Source organism: Armigeres subalbatus, chromosome 1, assembly GCF_024139115.2.
Source record: "Armigeres subalbatus isolate Guangzhou_Male chromosome 1, GZ_Asu_2, whole genome shotgun sequence".
Lineage (NCBI taxonomy): Eukaryota > Metazoa > Arthropoda > Insecta > Diptera > Culicidae > Armigeres > Armigeres subalbatus.
The window spans coordinates 92,865,372-92,885,167 of record NC_085139.1 but is presented as its reverse complement, the minus strand read 5'-3'; the positions used below and the strand labels follow the sequence as shown (position 1 = coordinate 92,885,167).

At 44.8% G+C, this 19,796-nt stretch overlaps 1 protein-coding gene across 3 annotated transcripts in view; it reads left to right on the top strand.

Moving 5' to 3' along the window:
• Positions 1-13,300, top strand: part of LOC134202528 (SH3 domain-containing kinase-binding protein 1) — a 96,057-nt gene extending 82,757 nt beyond the window's left edge. For all 3 annotated transcript variants that reach the window (XM_062677543.1, XM_062677550.1, XM_062677537.1), the window contains 2 exons: positions 7,273-9,733; positions 11,040-13,300. In XM_062677543.1, coding sequence (XP_062533527.1) covers positions 7,273-9,068 — 1,796 coding nt within the window. In that variant the 3' untranslated portion in view covers positions 9,069-9,733; positions 11,040-13,300. The remainder of the gene's footprint in view (positions 1-7,272; positions 9,734-11,039) is intronic.
• Positions 13,301-19,796: the final 6,496 nt, after the last annotated feature.

Sequence of the window (19,796 nt, the reverse complement as noted above, 5' to 3'; positions counted from 1 at the left end):
ATCGGTCCTCGACTCCGAGACCGACTGCCACAGCAGTTGCTGGGCAGATGCACTGTGGTTCAGGTTCAGCTGTGTTACTTGCACGGCTTTTTCCTATTGGCATCTCCGAAGGGACACGCAGGCCCGCCCATAGCATGGTTCCGGGCCTGCTTCTTACTGGCGCAGATGAGGCACTTAGGTGCCTTATCGCATTCCTGCGCCTTGTGTCCCTCCTCGCCACAGCGACGGCACATCTTGCTTCGGTCTGGACCCTTGCAGTCATAAGACTTGTGCCCGAACTCAAGGCACCGGTAGCACCTATCCACTGAAGGTGGCTGGAGCACGCTTACTGGGCATACTGACCAGCCGATCTTCAGCTTCCCTTTCTTAGTGACTTTTTTGGCATCAGCCACCGGTAGACTGAGATAGGCTACCTGCGTACCCCTCTTAGACGTACAGAGGATCGCTTAACCTCTGTGCCGCACTGCTCTTTGACGGCAGAGACGACGTCTTGAGCGGTCGTGACCTCGTCCAGTTGCTTACACTGGAGGATCACTTCCGCACCCAACGACCTGACTTGAGACCCACCTCCTGGGTCAGCTTTTTGTACGCTACCCCGCTGGATTGCGCGCCACGCTTCAGTACCAAGATCATTTCGCCGTTCTTGGAACGTCTGACGCTGCGCACATCCTGACCCAGGGCCGATAGGCTATCAGCCGCTCGCAGCGATTTGAGGACATCGGCGTACTTGTCCTTGTCGGTTTTCACCAGCAAGGCCTGGCCTGTGTCTCTCACCTTCTTTGCAGGTCGAGGGGTGTTCGTCATCCGCACCCTACTGACCAGCTGCCAACGATTTGCATCCCCTTGGGCGGATATCAATGGCTGGCTGTGGACAGCTTTTGGCTCAGCAACTTGAGCCTTTTTGTTAAGAAAATTATTTTGAGCTTTTTAGTGGAATGTCTTCACGTGTCATCATGTCTTCTTCAGTGTCTCGTACTTGACTCGTCTTCAGTCGAGTCAAGTACGAGACACTGAAGACGGCCTTACTGTTGAGGTCGAAATACGTATCTGTCAAGATACAATTAAGTGGTGGAATTCAATGGGATTGTACAAACTCGTCTTTTGACAAGTGAACTTGAGCCTGTTTGGTGCCTTTCACCTTCTTGGGCACACGCCCTTCGGGCTCCGGTGCACCATCCAGACGACGTTTTGCCTTTATGGTAGCGCGTCTGGGTCGCTTCGAGTTTGGCGTTTTCTTGCCCTCGCTGGCCGTAAGGGCGGAGTCGATCGCCTCTTTGGCCGCAGTAACACCGCTAGGGGAGGAGAGAGCCTTAGTCTGGATACTTTTGGCTACCTTCTCTGCTCCCGCTACACGCCTGATGAAAGCGTCCTGTTCTTGTCTTGCGACTCGAACAGCTTGCCGAAGCACCAACAGGCTATGTTTAAGCTACTTGTTGGTGTTCTGCTTACCACCCGTATCCCTGGTAGTGGCTCATCGGGCGTGCAAGCAGGGCTACTCCCTACCACCACTGGAGACTCTTCGGTACTGCCAGTTGCAGCAACCGTCACTCCGTTCTCCCCCTCTCTAATAGGGGACCTCGCTAGACCCCCCAGAATCCCCCCCTCCCAGGCGATCGGTGGTCTGGCAACTAGAGGTGTGCGCCGGTCCTATATTCGTCGGCGGCGGCGTTTGTCAGAATTTTGGTCGGCGGCGGCGGCGTTTTCGGCGTCACGCCGAAAGCCATTTTAGCCGGCGGCGGCGGCGGCGTGAATCGGCGTGGCAATTTTTTTATTACGTTTCTTTAAAAAAAATGCATTTTTTCGGGATATTTTCAAGATTTCCATTTTCAAAAAAAAAATTTTGAATTTCGCATGAAAAATCCAACTTCTCCAAAAAAATTTCAAGTTTTTTCTTAATTTGGAATTTATTTTCGGATTTTCCACGGGAACTACATTGAAGTTTTGAGAATTCTTTGTAATTACCAAGAGAAGCTTTTTGGAATTCTTAAATAAAATTTGGTTTGGAAGCGTAAAAATCGCCGCAATTTTCATGAGAAACTTCACAATTTTTACGAGAAATTGTTCTTAACTTCTACAAGAAAATCTTCGGGAATTCGCGGAAAATTCCGGTTGAGTTTCTGCTGAGCATTCTTCGAAATTTACACAGACAGTTATTCATAATTGTAGGAGAGTGCGGCTGGTAGAATGGGTGTTTTAACGTTGGCTTTCTCAGTCTAGAATAATTAAGATGGCTAGTTTGGCATGGCCAACGATAAAACAGTTAGTTCTTAAGAATTTCCACGGGTGAGTCATTTATAATTCTCTGGAATATTCACGATAAATTCTCCGGAACTTTACCAAAAAATTCTTTAGAATTCCCGTAGAGGATTGTTCAAAATGTAGATTTCAATCAAAAAAAATCCTTGGATTTCAACGGAAAATTGTTCGGAATCATTGGATTTCTTTGTACAGTAGACGTTCGAAGACTGAAAGCCACTTAATTGCAATGCTTTTAACTGCAATTCAATAGTTACATCAGTTTTGCAATTATCGGAAAGCTGAATTCCAAAACAATGTCGAAGTCGATGATAGCTGTATTGCACATTCAGGTGCACTTCTATTGCATCTGACTTATACTTATACTAGAACCATCCATCGTTCACACCGCGAAAATCGGACGACTGCGATGGGCCGGGCACGTAGCCAGAATGTCGGACAGTAACCCGGTGAAAATGGTTCTCGACAACGATCCGACGGGTACAAGAAGGCGAGGTGCGCAGCGGGCAAGGTGGATCGATCAGGTGGAAGATGACTTGCGGACCCTCCGTAGACTGCGTGGTTGGCGACGTGTAGCCATGGACCGAGCCGAATGGAGAAGACTCTTATATACCGCACAGGCCACTTCGGCCTTAGTCTGATTAAATATATTATACTTTTCATTAGCTAATGAATGTTATTAGCTTTTTGATATGGGATCATTCATTAGGTAGCATAATGAAGAGTATAAGTATTTTCGAATGGTTTTTTGCCAAAACATATAAGGTTATTTTTTACGTGTATATAATGGAATTCTCTCACCAAATTTCTGTGGACGAGATCCTTTCTTCACACCAGTGTTTTGTGAGAATGCTTCAGTTTTGAGCAAATGTCTTGAAAGGCACAGAAATCAGAAAGTGTTCGATAAAATAAAATGTTTGAGTTCTCGATTTGTTTTCCATCTCCGTTGATTCGTTCAAGACGTTATGGACGACTAAGACGGGACACGATTGTTCACTATCAAAATCATTTTTCTTCGTCGGGGTATCTTGATGGCATTCGATTTGTCAGTGATACTTGAATTTCATATTTTCTCCATTTCTGATTTCAACCCACCCACATCAACTAAAAGGGATCGCAGAAGGGATTCCGGGTGTGATTCCAAGTCCGAAACCATCGACCATGACCAACAGAATGCCAACTTCTTTCATCTTTTGGCACAATGATTCGAGATCCAGCTATTGTTAAACAAATTCCACAGCAGTCGATTCATCCGAACTGGTAATTTGGCCAAAAAATCATTTAACCGAATAGATCATTTGATGGATAGCAATTTGATAGGAATGTCCTTTCTGCAAAACAACCCTTTCGGCTAAACGGCATTTTCTGTCAAATGACCTATTCGGCTAAACGTCATTTTTGCAAAATGATCATTTCAGCCGAACGACACTTTTCAAAGCAGGTTGCAGAAAGGAAATTTTTGGGCCAAATGGCTCTTTCTGCCAAATGACAATTCTTACCGAAAGACATTTTTGGTCAGATGATCTATTTGGTCAAACGACTTTTCCAGCCGAACGGAATTTCCAGCCAAATTACCTGTTAGAATTTATTTATCATCAGACTAAGGCCGGAGTGGCCTGTGCTGCACATAAAAGACTTCTCCATTCAGCTCGGTCCATGGCTGCACTTCGCCAACCACGCAGTCTGCGGAGGGTCCGCAAGTCGTCCTCCACCTGATCGATCCACCTTGCCCGCTGTGCACCTCGCCTTCTTGTTCCCGTAGGACGTCGAGAATTATTTTCACTGGATTACTGTCCGACATTCTGGCTTCGTGCCCGGCCCACCGCAGTCTTCCGATTTTCGCGGTGTGAATGATAGATGATTTTCCCAACAGCTGATGCAACTCGTGGTTCATTCGCCTCCCCCACGTACCGTCCGCCATCTGCACCCCACCATAGATGGTACGCAACACTTTCCTGCCAAAAACTCCCAGTGCGCGTTGGTCCTCCACGAGCATCCATAAATCCCGCCTGGTACTGTCCCACGAACTCTCTTGCAATTGGTGTTAGTCGACGGCATAAAATTTGGGAGAGTACCAAGTAGGCGGCGTTCAGCAATGTGATTGCGCGGTAGTTGCTACAATCCAGCTTATCGCCCTTTTTGTAGATGGGACACACGACACCTTCCATCCACTCCTGCGGCAGAACCTCATCCTCCCAAACCTTGATAATCACCCAGTGCAGCGCTCTAGCCATTGCTTCACCACCGTGTTTAAACAGCTCTCCTGGTAGTTGGTCAACTCCAGGAGCTTTGTTGTTTTTCAGCCGGCCGATCTCCTCCTGGATTTCCTGGAGATTCGGAGCCGGAAGTCGCATGTCCTGCGCGCGTGCTCCTAGGTTCATTACCATACCGCCACCGTTGTCTGCCATATCGCCATTCAGGTGCTCTTCGTAGTGCTGCCGCCACCTTTGGATCACCTCACGCTCGTTTGTAAGAAGGTTCCTGTTTATGTCCTTACACATATCGGGCTGTGGCACGTGGCCCTTACGTGAACGGTTCAACTTCTCATAGAACTTTCGTGCGTTATTAGCGCGGTACAGTTCCTCCGTCTCTTCACGGTCTCGATCTTCCTGCTGGCGCTTTTTCCTCCGGAAAATCGAGTTTTGTCTGTTCCGCGCCCGTTTGTATCGTGCCTCGTTCGCCCTCGTGCGGTGTTGCAGCAGTCTCGCCCATGCTGCATTCTTCTCCTCTACTAGCAAGTTCGGCCAAATGTTCCTTTTGGCTCTACGTTGCTTTCGGCCAATCTATATTTTCGGTCAAACCAGTTTTGACCTGATAACAGTTTCCGTTAAACGTTTAGTTTTGCTAAATAGTACTTGGTTAGAGCAAGACGACCGGGCGCGAGTATTATCCGTTTGGCAGCGCAGTATCATTACTTGACACTTAGCCGGTCGCTACTAAACGCGCTGCTATAACAGTAGCGCGACTGACAGGTGACCAAATTTGGTAGCGCGGTTATAGCGCTGCTATTTGATAAACTGTCAAACGCCACCGGTACGGAATACAGCAACCAAATTGAAAGCCGAAAATAGCGACCGATAGGAAACGAGTGACGAAACTAAAATGAAAGCGCTGCGCGGAGGATTAAAATGCTCGCGACCGATAATGATGCTCTTAGATGTCTTTTGGTCTAAAGGCCAGTATCGACTTAGAGTGACCATTTTTAACCGTATTACCCGTTCACTCATTGACATTTAGATTTTTGACATGAAAATGACATTTTCGGCCAAATGGCCCATTCTGTCGCTTTCGGTCAATGGAATTTCTCAAGAATTTCTTATCGAAAATAGAAAGATTTTTCTTAAGAAATCCAAAAGAATTCTGTGATAATAAAAACAAGGCATCTTAAGTAATCTAGATTGAGGAAGTCAACATGAAAGCTGTCATAAAATCTGTTTTACCAGTCACAATTTTCTGTATAAATCTCAAAGAATACTCAACAGAAACTCAATAGGAACTTTCCATGGATATTTGGAATACTTTCCTGTAGTTTGGAACAACTTCCCGTGAAAAATTTGAAGTGATTCTCATGTAAATTCCCAATAATTTCCCTTTGTAAATCCAAAGAGCTCCTCTTGGTAATTCCAAAGAGTTCTCGAAACTTGGAAGTAGTTCCCGTGGAAAATCTGAAAATAATTTCCAAATGAATATTCTGAACAAACTTGAGAAATTTTCTGGGGAAATTCATCAATTTTTTTTAAGCGAAATTCAAAAAAATCTCCCGTTAACGTCTTCCAAATATCCTAAATGACCAATTCAGCCGTACGACACATTCGACCGAATGTCCATTTCGGTCAAATGGCCCTTTCAACCAAACGACTATTTCGGCCAAAAGGCATATTCGACTATTGAACTATTCGGCCAACCGATTTTTTTCAGCCGAAGGAACTGTTCGATCAAATGACATTCTTGGCCAAATAACTTTGGGCTGTATACCATAGTAAAGTCTGAAAACATAATGAGAGCATATGGTCGGGGTTCAGCCAAACCGTACCAGGCTTTTTGACTGACATGTGATATTTTGTTCGTGAAAGAAAAGCGGAAATTATTTCATATCAATTCATACGTACATTTGTTGTAAGATATCCTCAGTTATGGGGTTGAGGGATTACGATATGATTTGTGATCAATTAACGTGGTGTTGTAAAGATCTATAAGCAAATTACACGGACTCTTCGGAATTTTCACTGAAAATTTTACGGATTTCTTCAAATTTGAATCGGCGTGGAAAATTATAAATCAGCGGCGTGGAGAATTTTAAACGGCGGCGCGCCGATGCAAAAATGTCGGCGGCGGCGGCGTGCCAAAAACCGTCGGCGGCGGCGGCGTGGCGCGGCGGCGCACACCTCTACTGGCAACGCATATTCGTCTTAACCAGACCTAGATAGTTATTTTATTATATTATCTCTTCATGAGTGCTTGGCATGCAACAAAGAACAAAAATCATACAACCGTTGGCTTGAGAACGAAAAGCGCGTTCTCTCGTTGTCGCGTGACCATCATAACCCTTTCCAGTACTGAATGTGGAATCTAAAAGAAAATCAATTTTACTTGAACTGAACTTTGAATTTTGTTAAGTCATGTTCAATGCTTTGCTGACCACATGATCTCAAAAGTCAACGAAATTGAGCGATGCAAAAGAATTCTGAACGAATTCCAAATATGAATGAGTAAAACAGTAGATTTAAGAGAGAATAATAAAAATATTCTATTATAATTTACATATTTGTTTTCTCTTTTCTCACTTATGTATTTCAATGTATTAAGTCGTAAGATGTGTTTGTCAATTTTTGTTTCATTTTTCGAACATCATTAAACAGTATCTGAGTTCACTGATATCTACGCCCAGTAGCTTACCGATGTGATCGCTATCTTATCTCTGGTGAGGCGGGCTCAGCTAATCCGTTTTGCACAAAACCGTTCGTTCGATGTTGGTAAAATAATTAGTCACTTCAACCATCGTTCGTTTCATTTCAGCTTCTCCGGTGAAAGAACCTTTCCAATCCAAACCTGTACGCCCTCCTCTGTCGAACAAAGTGGTTATTGGAAAGCAAAACAACAATCAGTCTGCAACAACCAACGCCTACCGGAAGGAAAGTTTCGGTTCGAAGGATTCACTCAACGAGTCTACTAATAGCAGCAGCACAGCGACTGGTTCCCCCACTGTCGGAAACGTAGCCGCTCACCGGAGGTCACTGGAAACACGCAACACCGAAAATCATCACTCCTCGACGGCGCTGAATAACGCAGCCAACGCATCCACCGTGGCGCCATCCCAGATAACGGAAAAGCCTCCGCGAAAAAGTTTGGACAATAAGACATCCGAGATACGCAAGAGTCTGGAAAATTTAGACGAGAAGAAAGCAACACCCCCACCGTTGCTGGGCAAGAAACCCCAAGTGCCCATCAAAAAGAGTCCATCGATTACCAGTGTGACGGGTAATTTATTTGGGTTTAATAAGAAGTCGAAAAACAACAGCGAAGGGAAGGTCCAGGATGGTACGGATGGTGTTGGTGGAAGTAAAATGAAATCAGAAGTGGCTGACAACAATGAGAAGAATGTGAGTGGCGAGAGGTTGTCACGAGAGGAATCGGAATTCGGCGGCATCGAGCGAGGATCAGTGTTGAAAGATATGCGGGCGAATAGAGCGAAGGCACCGAAGAGAAGGCCTCCTACTTCAGCAGGAATTGTTATTGGAGAGTCATCAGCAAGCAATGGGTTGAGCAATGGCAATTCGGGATTGTTCCATCAGTTGTCACAAGGGGCGGAACCGGAATCGCCCAAGCCGGATCTGTTGAATGTAAGCCATCATAGTAATAGTAATGAGGAAGAGTTCATTGCCAAGCCGAAAGCTCGAGAGTGGGAAAAGCATAAAGTACCATGGATGGACGAATTGAAAGCAAGTCAGGCTAAGAAGACCTCTCCGAATGTGAGCGAATCAAAATCCCCCGAACACCATGCCGTGACGTCTACGTCAACCAATCACCACCAAGAGCTGCAGGAGTCCACGTTCGACAATATTTCCAAATCGTTCCATATGAGCTCTAGCACCTCCAGTTCGACATCGGTATCGGCTTCTGGTCGAGCAAGACTATCCGAACGGGCCGCTACGACGAGTGTAGCGGATGTTACGTCCTCTAGTATGGCGAATAACGTTAACAATAATAGTTCCTTCGACTTGATTGCGTCCAGTAGAAAGGAGACGACCAGCAACAGCCATCAGCATTTGTTAACCAATAGTAGCGTTGATCATTCCAGCAGCAACAGCACCACCAACAGCAGTAGTAGCACGAGCACCACTACCACCAACGTTATGACTAAGTCAATGTCTGCCCTTTCAACCAAGATTGCCATTTCGTCGTCTGATAGTGCCACTAATAGCGGCGCCAACGACGTCGCTCCTTCCAGTACCAATCGACCGGTAAGTGTAAATCTGCGTAACCGTAGCATATCACCGACACCGATCACCCGCAATACCAAGACAATCCACATAACGTCGAACACTGCCGCCGGAACAACGGAGGTATCGACATTGGCGACCAACAACGGAACGAGCACCACTGCCATCGGTGGCGGCGCTCCCGTCACTTCGGACAACGTCTGCTCCCGGGTGCAGGATCTCGAGCAGAAGGTGACCCGGATGGAGCGGCAACTGACCACCCAGAACCAGCTGATCGAGGACTTGAAGCGGCTACTACGCGACGAATCGGACAAGGTGAAAACCCTCCAGAAGGAGCTGGAAAAGTACGCACAGTGCGTGACACAGGTATGATAAAAGTCGTTCATACACACGTTTGTACCTTACCCCTTGTATCATTATTGTTTTGTGTAATAGCATTCGAACCGATTTTGTTGCTTTTACATGACCCCGCGCGCGGTTCTTAATCCAAATACGCTTAGCGTAATGGAGTCGCGAGGTGCAAAAACAAGCGCAAACATTCATCAATAAAACAAATACATTCCTTGCTCTGCAAATTCCCCAGCGCGCACGTTTTCCCTTTTATCGACCATTCTTTAGTAAATCGTAATCGTGCTGTAAAATAGGATTTACGCTTCCTATCTACGATAGAACTGTGCAAGAGACGTTTAGTCTGATCTAGAACCACACAATAAATGAAACTTTTTACGCCTCTAATACAAACACAAATTTACCGTCTATTCACTTTATAACGTTATCAAGCAAGAAACAAGCGATACACACAACTAAACGGCAGATGATGATTTGACCAAATCGATGATCATGTGACACACATTCTTCATCAATAGCACCAATAGAGTATTATCACTTCTTTGTGTAGTTAAACAGCAGGTGGAATAGGATTCCCGGTGTCTTGGCAGAATTCGGTTTGAATCGAACATTTCTGGGTGCAGACTGCAAGGTGAAACTGCCAACGTCATTTAATAGGAGGATACGCTTATCTGAAAAGACAGGACAGGGTCTTCCACGAAAGGCTGAATCACATAAGGCTGAAAACTCGTAAGGCTGAACACGAAAGGCTGAAAAAGTAAAAATCCCACATAAGGCTGAAATAACAAAAGGCTGAAACTCGAAAGGCTGAAAAATCGTGAGAAACCAATTTTAGTGGAAGAATTCACATTTGACGTTAATAGGGGCACAAACTAAAATGATCCGCAACCTTCTTGCGACTTCTTGTTGTCTTTCAATTTTTATACGGAATTCTTATTTTTTAGTCTATACAGCTCATCGTCGGGGGTGACAATGGGTCAAATGGGAGTGAGAATGGGTCACTGAATGAATGCTTGTAGAATGCATTGAATGTATCTGAGGGCAAGAAGACTAAAATATAAGAGACCTTTTTGAACGATTTTTCTCTACGACCTCCAGACTGCCGGTGAGAGCGATGACCCATTGTCACTCACGATGGCGGTAACAAAGAACATCCTTCCTTCTTCCTTGTTTCTTATTGCTACATAATTATTCCTTCTTCAATCTTTATCGTACTTTTTCCTTCTTCCTTCTTTTATGTTATTTTTTCAATCTTTCAACTTTTTCCTTCTCCTTCTTCCGTCTTCATTCTCTCTTCTTCCTTCTTCTTTCCTCCTTCCTTTGTCTCTGTAATTTTTTATTCTTTATACGTTATGAATAATTTTTTATTCTTTATTTTTTATTTTTATTCTTTATTTTTATTCTTTGTTTTTATTCTTTATTTTTATTTTTATTTTTTATTCTTTATTCTTCATTCTTTATTCTTTATTCTTTATTCCTATTATTTATTCTTTATTCTTTATTCTTTTTTTATTCTGTATTTTTTGTTCTTTATTCTTTATTCTTCATTCTTTATTCTTTATTCTTTATTCTGTATTATTTATTCCTTATTATTTATTCTCTATTCTTTATTCTTCAATCTTTACTTTTTATTCTTTATTCTTCATTCTTTATTCTTTATTTTTTATTCTTTATTCTTTATTCTTTATTTTTTTTATTCTTCTTTATTCATTATTCTTCATTCATTATTCTTTATTTTTTATTCTTCTTTATTCATTATTCTCTATTCTTTATCAATTATTCACTATCCAACCACTCAACATAGTTGGTACAACATATCGTATGGTTTGGATTCATTTCATCCCATCAATTTCAGCCTTTCGATACGTTTCAGCCTTCTGATACTTTCAGCCTTTTGAGACTTTCAGCCTTTCAAGATTTCAGCCTTTTGAGTTCAGCCTTATGAGCATTCAGCCTTATGTGTTTCAGCCTTTCGTAGGACACCCACAGGACAAGTGATGGCTCATGGTTGTGTGCTTGACGCACAAAATAAAAGATAAAAATTTGGTATTAAAAGATCGTTCTTCCCGTATGCCCCAATCTCTAAAAAATGGCTTTTTTTGTACGACTACAACAGAAATATAACATTCCAATAAATGTTTATGATTGTGCGATTTGAAAATAGGGTAAATACTTGTATTTTGTCTGAATCTGGGAAAAAAATCAATTACAAAGCGGACGATTTTTTCATAAGATGTTAGTGTTGGTAGTGATGAGAATAAGATTCAAAGGAAAAAAATGATAAAATTGAGACAGTTTTCACTTCAATTGAACTGAACTCGAGTGGCGTTCTCTTTTCGCTAATGTGGTCGGATTGGATTCTGACGACCAACTGCCAAAACCTCACACAACCCTTAATCAAGCGCAGTTGCTGATGAAGCAAGTGTGTAGTAGGAGATAGACAATACTAAATACTCATCCTATTTGGTTGGCATTGTACAAACAACACATGAGAGAGAGTTAGTTCTGCAAATAGATTGCGAGAGTTCGGCTATGTGGTTGGTGCTTGGAGCTTGGTTTCATCACTTCCCGCTAAGCTGTAGAGGACGATGGACGTCCTCCGTAGTTTACTAGGGAAAGAACCTAAATCATATTCGGAGGCTATTTTTCTACTATAGAAACGATCAAAACAATATCAACCTAAGTAATCAAAATTGATTATTTCACTTATTTCACATTTCAACAAAAAAAAGTTATCGATATGCCCTCCAGCTTTTCTCGGGTAGGAGCATATGTAGGATCTCCGAATTTGCATGCTACCATCGAATGCACTGCGAAAGACAAATTGGAAAGCACATCACCCTGCTCCAATCCATCTAAGGTTGCAAACGAAGTTGTCACTTCGTCATCAATACTAATATTTGATTTCGAACCATCTAGTGTTGCACATATGCCTTATCAGTTTCGCCAGCAAACCATGATCAGGCATCATCTGCCACATCTGCCATCTTTTCATCGAATCGGACTTTGAAATCAATTAACAGTTGGTGAGTCTGCAAGTTTAACTTCCGCAATTTATCTAGGATCATTCGCAAACTGTCCGCTTCTGGATAGTTGCGCACGAATTGTACGAATCAGTACGAGCTCTATAATCTCCAGAAAAGCCAGCCCATCCATACATTCCGAGTTCGAAGGCATATTAACTACTTCGACCATATAAACGAATCATTTGATTCATTTGCTGATAATAAAAAGACTGGTGCTTCGGAGCAAAATGAAGAAAAATTAACACCCGCCTGAAGTTTAGCAATGCTTCTCGATAATCATTGCAATACACTTTGGTTTGAATTCGATCCCTAGATAATGAAGACCCACATTGATTTCAAGTAATCGTACAAAAATATGCGCAAATAAAGTATCACGCACAAATTATCATTCCTATTATTGGCACATCTTCAAGTCATCACGATTCCCACGTACTTTCTAACGTTCCTCAACAAATTAAAACAAATGAGTATTTTTTTGCATTTATTTTGGAAAATGTGTATTATTTGCCTCTATTAAATTAAGTGATCGCACTTATTTATTTTACAATTTAAAAATTAAAAATTCAATACAGATTTCCACGAAAAAAAAATACTTCATTGAGTAGAGCAACACAAAATCGCAACAAGGAATTCTAAGGCATGTGAAACGATGGTTACTGAAGTTGAAACGTTCAAGTGAATGCGCCCAACAAGCAACAAGAAATATTAAGGTGATAAGATTGTGAACAATAGCCGCCAAGTGCTACCTAACTAAGCAGGTTAATGTTTGTTGGTATGGAAGAAACAAATAATATACCCTAAAAGTCCAAGCCCAATTAATAATTAGTCGATTAGTGGATATGGTTTTACATGAATAATGGGCCTGCGGTTGAACTACGTGATTCAAGAGGCACACATTTCGTCCCGCAAAGAAAATCGACGCAAAAAACGAACCCGTTAGAACGAACTGTGCACCCACTTACATTCACCTACACAAACGTATTGCAAACGACGCAAAAATGTTTGCCATTTTTTTTCTTGTGTACATATTTAATAGCGAAGTAAAAATATATACCGTATTATATACATACTTACTTATTTTTATTTAGCAATTAGGGATTCCATATGAAGAAAGCATACAATCGCTTTATACATTATACAATATTGAAACACTTCATGATACATGATAAAACAATTTATGTAATGATAAATATTCTAATAAATTCGCTTTTTGCAAATAGAATTAAAATTGCGCGTCGGTATTAAGTTATTCCAATCCGAAATACATACCATGATAGATACTTAGGAAGGCATACCAAGAGAGGAAAAAAAGTACACTGGGTAGGGACGCATCAATTCGTCGAGCTGAATCGTTTACTATATGGCAGGGGTTCTGCCAAATCGTACCAAGCGTAAAAGAAATTACGCATTTTTCTGCCTAAGCTTCCGTTTAGCAGATCGCAAATTGTATCGAATATCTCTGAGCCCCATACTGAGGATATGCTTCAACAAATAATACATAGGTATGGATTAATATGAAATGATTTCCTTTTTTCATTTACAAGCAAAATATCACAAGACAGATAAAAGACCGCCTGATGCGGTTTGGCAGAACACCGACCATATAACACTTTGGGTGTCCGAGCCATCTATCAAAAGTTCGGTTTTGGAGTGATCATATTAGGTGTAGCCATTACGTATACGCATAGTGTACATTAGCGCTCGTGAAGGTCACTCCTGACGGAATCCAAGATTAAAAGTGCTCGCGTTTTCGGGGGCACACCACTCGATACGGAAGCAACGCACAACCCGAGCAAAGCTTGAGAGCAAATCGATAACTGATTTTGTTGTTGTGAAATTGCCTAATTTTGATAACTCAGGTTGATATCCTTTTGGTCGTTTTAACGGTTAAAAGATCAAAATCTACAGCAGAAAAATCTTACTGTGACATCAAATCGAAAACTATTCCTGCTATCGATGAGAGCAAATCGAAAACTAATTTTGATATTGGTTCTGATAACAAAATTAGTACACAGTGTGCTGTCAGATCATACAATTTAGAAATCTACAGCAAAATGAGATCAAAATATGTAATCAATCATGATGATTCATATTTGAAAACAAATTATGATTTCGATTTGATGTCAAAATCAAAATATGTTTTCTATATGCTCTCATTATGTTTTCAGACTTTGCTCGGGAACTGTCATTTTTATTATTTCACGCATGCTGCGACGCAGCAAAGCTAAATCAACAAAAATGACAGTTGTGCGCCGCCTCTGAATCGAGTGGTGTGCCCCCGAAAACGCGAGCACTTTTAATCTTGGATTCCGTCAGGAGTGACCTGAAACTGCTCAGATTATCTCCAAGGCACCGGTCCCTTTGGTTAAATTTGTCGCTCATCACCCAGCTCTCGTAATTACCGTCGAGGAAACCGGTGGCCGTGAATTTTCTAACACTGTGGCCGCAGTGACCTACGATTTTCGAAGGGCCGACTATCGCAATGTTGTCGAAGTTTTTTCAGAACTGGATTGGGATCGCATTTTGGATCCGATCGATGTCAACACAGCTGCACAAACTTTCTCTCATGTCTTGGCATACATCATCGATAGGCATGTCCCGAAAAGAATTGTCCAGTCTGACAATCGCACTCCGTGGATGACTAACAAACTTCGCTCGTTAAGAAGGAATGAAAAGGCTGCTCTGAAAAGGTTCACTAAATTCCGCTCACTTTCTTTGAAACGATTTATTTATTATCAGGCTAAGGCCGGAGTGGCCTGTGCTGCACATAAAAGTCTTCTCCATTCAACTCGGTCCAAGGCTGCACTTCGCCAACCACGCAGTCTGCGGAGGGTCCGCAAATCGTCCTCCACCTGATCGATCCACCTTGCCCGCTGTGCACCTCGCCTTCTTGTTCCCGTCGGATCGTTGTCGAGAACCAGTTTCACCCGATTACGGTCCGACATTCTGGCTACGTGCCCGGCCCAGCGCAGTCGGATTATCGCGGTGTGAACGATGGATGGTTCTCCCAACAGCTGATGCAACTCGTGGTTCATTCGCCTCCTCCACGTACCGTACGCCATCTGCACCCCACCATAGATGGTGCCCGTTGGTCCTCCACGAGCATCGTCCAGGTCTCGTGGCCATAGAGGACTACCGGTCTTATAAGCGTTTTGTAGATAGTCAGTTTGGTACGGCGGCGAACTCTATTCGATCGGAGCGTCTTACGGAGTCCAAAGTACGTACGATTTCCAGCCACTATGCGCCTCCGAATTTCTCTGCTGGTATCGTTATCGGCGGTCACCAGTGAGCCCAAGTACACAAATTCTTCAACCACCTCGATTTCGTCACCACCGATAGAAACTCGTGGTGGGTGGCTTACATTGACCTCTCTTGAGCCTCTTCCTATCATGTACTTCGTCTTCGACGTGTTGATGACTAGTCCAATCCGTTTAGCTTCGCCTGCCATAGCTGATCCCGATCGATTGTATCATATGCGGCTTTGAAGTCGATAAATAGATGATGTGTGGGCACGTTGTATTCGCGGCACTTCTGCAGTACTTGGCGAATGGCGAACACCTGGTCCGTGGTGGAGCGTTCACCCATAAAACCCACCTGGTACTGCCCCACGAACTCCCTTGCAATTGGTGCTAGTCGACGGCATAAAATTTGGGATAGTACCTTGTAGGCGGCGTTCAGCAGTGTAATTGCGCGGTAGTTGCTACAATCCAGCTTATCGCCCTTTTTGTAGACACGACACCTTCCATCCACTCCTGCGGCAAAACTTCCTCCTCCCAAATCTTGGTAATGACCCAGTGGAGCGCTCTAGTCAGTGCCTCACCACCGTGTTTAAATAGCTCTCCTGGTAGTTGGTCAACCCCAGGGGCTTTGTTGTTCTTCAGCCGGCGAATCTCCTCCTGGATTTCCTGGAGATCCGGAGCCGGTAGAATTATGTCTTGTGCGCGTTCCCCCAGGTCCATCACCATACCGCCATCTTCGTCTGCCACATCGCCGTTCAGATGCTATTCGTAATGCTGTCGACCACTTTGGGTCACCTCACGCTCGTTCGTAAGAAGGTTCACGTTTATGTCCTTACACATATCAGGCTGTGACACGTGGCCCTTACGTGAACGGTTCAACTTCTCATAGAACTTTCGTGTGTTATTAGCGCGGTACAGTTGCTCCGTCTCTTCACGGTTTCGATCCTCCTGCTGACGCTTTTTCCTCCGGAAAATCGAGTTTTGTCTGTTCCGCGCCTGTTTATCGTGCCTCGTTCGCCCTCGTGCGGTGTTGCAGCAATCTCGCCCATGCTGCATTCTTCTCTTCTACTAACTGCTCACATTCGCCGTCATACCAGTCGTTTTTCTGATCCGAGGGCACCGTGCCAAGTGCAGCGGTTGCGGTGCTACCAATGGCGGATCGAATATCTCTCCAGCCATCTTCAAGAGACGCTGCGCCTAGCTGCTCTTCCGTTGGGAGTGCCACTTCCAGCTGCTGTGCGTATTCTTGGGCTACTCTTCCGTCTTGTAGCCGCCCAATGTTAAGCCGCGGCGTCCGACTTCGACGCGTGTTGTACACCGTCGAGAGTTTTGAGCGCAGGCATACTGCAAGTGGTCGGATTCGATATTCGCACTGCGGTAAGTGCGGACGTTCGTGATGTCGGAGAAGAATTTACCGCCGATTAGAACGTGGTCGCTTTGGTTTTCCGTTTCTTGGTTAGGTGATCTCCATGTGGCCTTGTGGATATTTTTGCGGAGAAAGAAGGTGCTTCGGACTACCATTCCGCGGGAGGCTGCGAAGTTTATGCATCGTTGGCCGTTGTCATTCGATACGGTGTGCAGACTATCCGGTCCGATGACCGGTCTATACATTTCCTCCCTTCCTACCTGCGCGTTCATGTCACCGATGACGATTTTGACGTCCCGCAGTGGGCATCCATCGTATGTCTGCTCCAGCTGTGCGTAGAACGCTTCTTTCTCGTCGTCGGGTCTCCCTTCGTGTGGGCAGTGCACGTTGATGATGCTATAGTTGAAGAAACGGCCTTTAATCCTCAGCTTGCACATCCTTGCACATGGGCTGCGAAATGGTGAGTTGACATCCGGGAAGGGGCGCCTAACATAGCTCTGGTCGTCACAAGTTCCAATACTCACGCTTCCACGGGTTTTCCGATGACAATTGACCGCCAGCTAACGGTTTCGTACTTTGCTGGTAGTGCAGCCTGTGCACTGTTGTCCTTCTGATATCAGCTAGAGTGAGAGAGTGCGTACTATGAGGTCTGCCTAGGATATGGTGGGGTTCGACAGTGGGCTCTGTTGAACTTCTATAAAAAGCTGCATGTGTCCCCAAGCAGGCCCTATCAAAGCGACCGTGTGCCGCTCAAAGCGCACTAGCCTAGTCCTGGTGTTGGGTGGGACTTTAAACAAATTTGACCCGACTGATCGAGCGTCTGTCCACCAAGGAGGTGCGGCTCCAACAGCGTCTGTTCTGGCATCCAGCGGCTGAGTATGAAATGCTATTCCCCGGAAGCTATACCTAAGATGGCAGCCCCATCCCGGTGGATAGGGAACCTTGGGCCAACAACATACTGTTCCCGAAACATCAATTTGTTCGAGAATCCGATAATGAAAGAATACGGACTGATTTTACGGCGACGACTCTTAGCGCGAAACAACGGACACGAATAGGAACATGGAACGTTTTAACCCTAGCCCAGCAGGGTAAATTGGCACAACTTGCCAATGAGGCACGCCGCATGAAGCTTGAGATCCTGGGACTGAGTGAAGTCCGTTGGCCAAACTTTGGAGAACACAGAACGCCGTCGGGACAAGTTCTGCTATACTCTGGTTTACGAGGTGAACACGCTCCCCGGCATCGCGGAGTTGGCTTCCTACTAAGCGCGCAGGCACACTCTGCGCTTATGAAGTGGGAACCTATAAGTGAAAGGATAATCGTTGCCAGATTTAGAACACGGGTCCGAAACCTTACTATAATCCAATGTTATGCGCCAACCGATGCTGCCGATCTGCAAGACAAAGAGAACTTCTACAGTCAACTCAATGCCGTCGTAGATAGAATCCCGAAGGGTGATATCAAGATCTGTTTGGACGACTTCAATGCGAAGATCGGATCCGACAACTCGAACCATGAGCGCATTATGGGACGCCATGGTCTCGGAGAAATGAGCGAAAACGGAGAGCTGTTCGCAGAATTTTGTGGTAATAACGACATGGTGATCGGGGGATCGCTCTTCCCTCATCGACCGGTTCACAAGGTCACGTGGGTCTCCCGTGACGGCTTTACAGAAAATCAAATCGACCACATCTGCATCAGCCGAAAATGGAAACGGAGCCTTCTTGATGTACGGAATAAACGTAGTGTCGATATCGCGTCTGATCATCACCTCCTCATCGGCGAAATACGCCTGCGCATTGCGCGGATTCGTCGGCAGGAGGAAAGAGTTGGACGACGATGAAACGGTGAAACGGTCCTTCGTTGAAGAACTGGAGACTGGTGCTGCATGATATTTCGGAAGGTGACAGCGTGGAAGACCAATGGACCGCCATCAAGAATGCCTTCATCGCCACCAGTGAGAACAATCTGGGCGAACTACGCACCCAGAGAAAACAATGCATCACCGATGAGACCTGGAGGAAGATAGAGGAGCGAAGAGAAGCCAAAGCCGCGATAGAGCGATCGAAAACCAGAGGAGCCAAAGTCTTAGCCCGTCAACGATACACGGCTCTTGAGAAGGAAGTAAAACGCTCATGTCGACGGGACAAGCGAGCGTGGGCAGACTCTCTGGCCGACGAAGGAGAGAGAGCCGCCGCAACCGGGGACATTCGCCTCCTCTACGATATCTCACGACAACCCTTAAGCGGGGCGAAGATGAATGCAACGATGCCTGTGAAAGACGCGAATGATCAGTTATTGACCGACCTAACTGACCAGCTGAAACGCTGGTTCGAGCACTTCGAACAACTTTTTCAAGTGCCAACCAGGCCATCACCACCTCGGCATGATCTGCCTAGGATCCGACGTATAACACGTGTCAATACCGAAGCTCCATCACTGCTAGAGATTCAAACAGCCATCCAAAGCATGAAATCGAATAAAGCCCCAGGGGTCGACCGCATATCAGCCGAGATGCTCAAAGCTGACCCCATGACATCCGCTCAACTACTGCATCGTTTATTTCGTAATATCTGGGACACCGCAACTTTCCCGGTCGACTGGATGCAAGGTATCTTAGTGAAGGTGCCCAAAAAGGGTGACCTGACTGTATGCGATAACTGGCGAGGCATTATGTTGCTGCGTACCGTTCTCAAAGTTCTGTGCAAAATTATCCTAGCCCGGATTCAGGAGAAGATCGATGCGACTCTCCGGCGGCAGCAAGCCGGATTCCGTGCCGGAAGATCCTGTGTGGACCATATTGTCACGCTCCGCATCATTTTAGAGCAGGTCAACGAATTCCAAGAGTCCCTTTACTTGGTATTCATTGACTACGAAAAAGCTTTCGACCGTCTCAATCACGAGAATATGTGGGGCGCCCTGAGACGCAAGGGGGTTCCTGAGAAAATCATCGGCCTCATCGAAGCACAGTACGAGGCCTTTTCGTGTAGAGTGCTGCACAATGGGGTCCTGTCCGACCCTATCCGGGTCGTAGCTGGTGTGAGGCAAGGATGTATTCTATCACCATTACTGTTCCTCATCGTAATCGATGAGATTCTGGTAGATGGGATTGACCGTG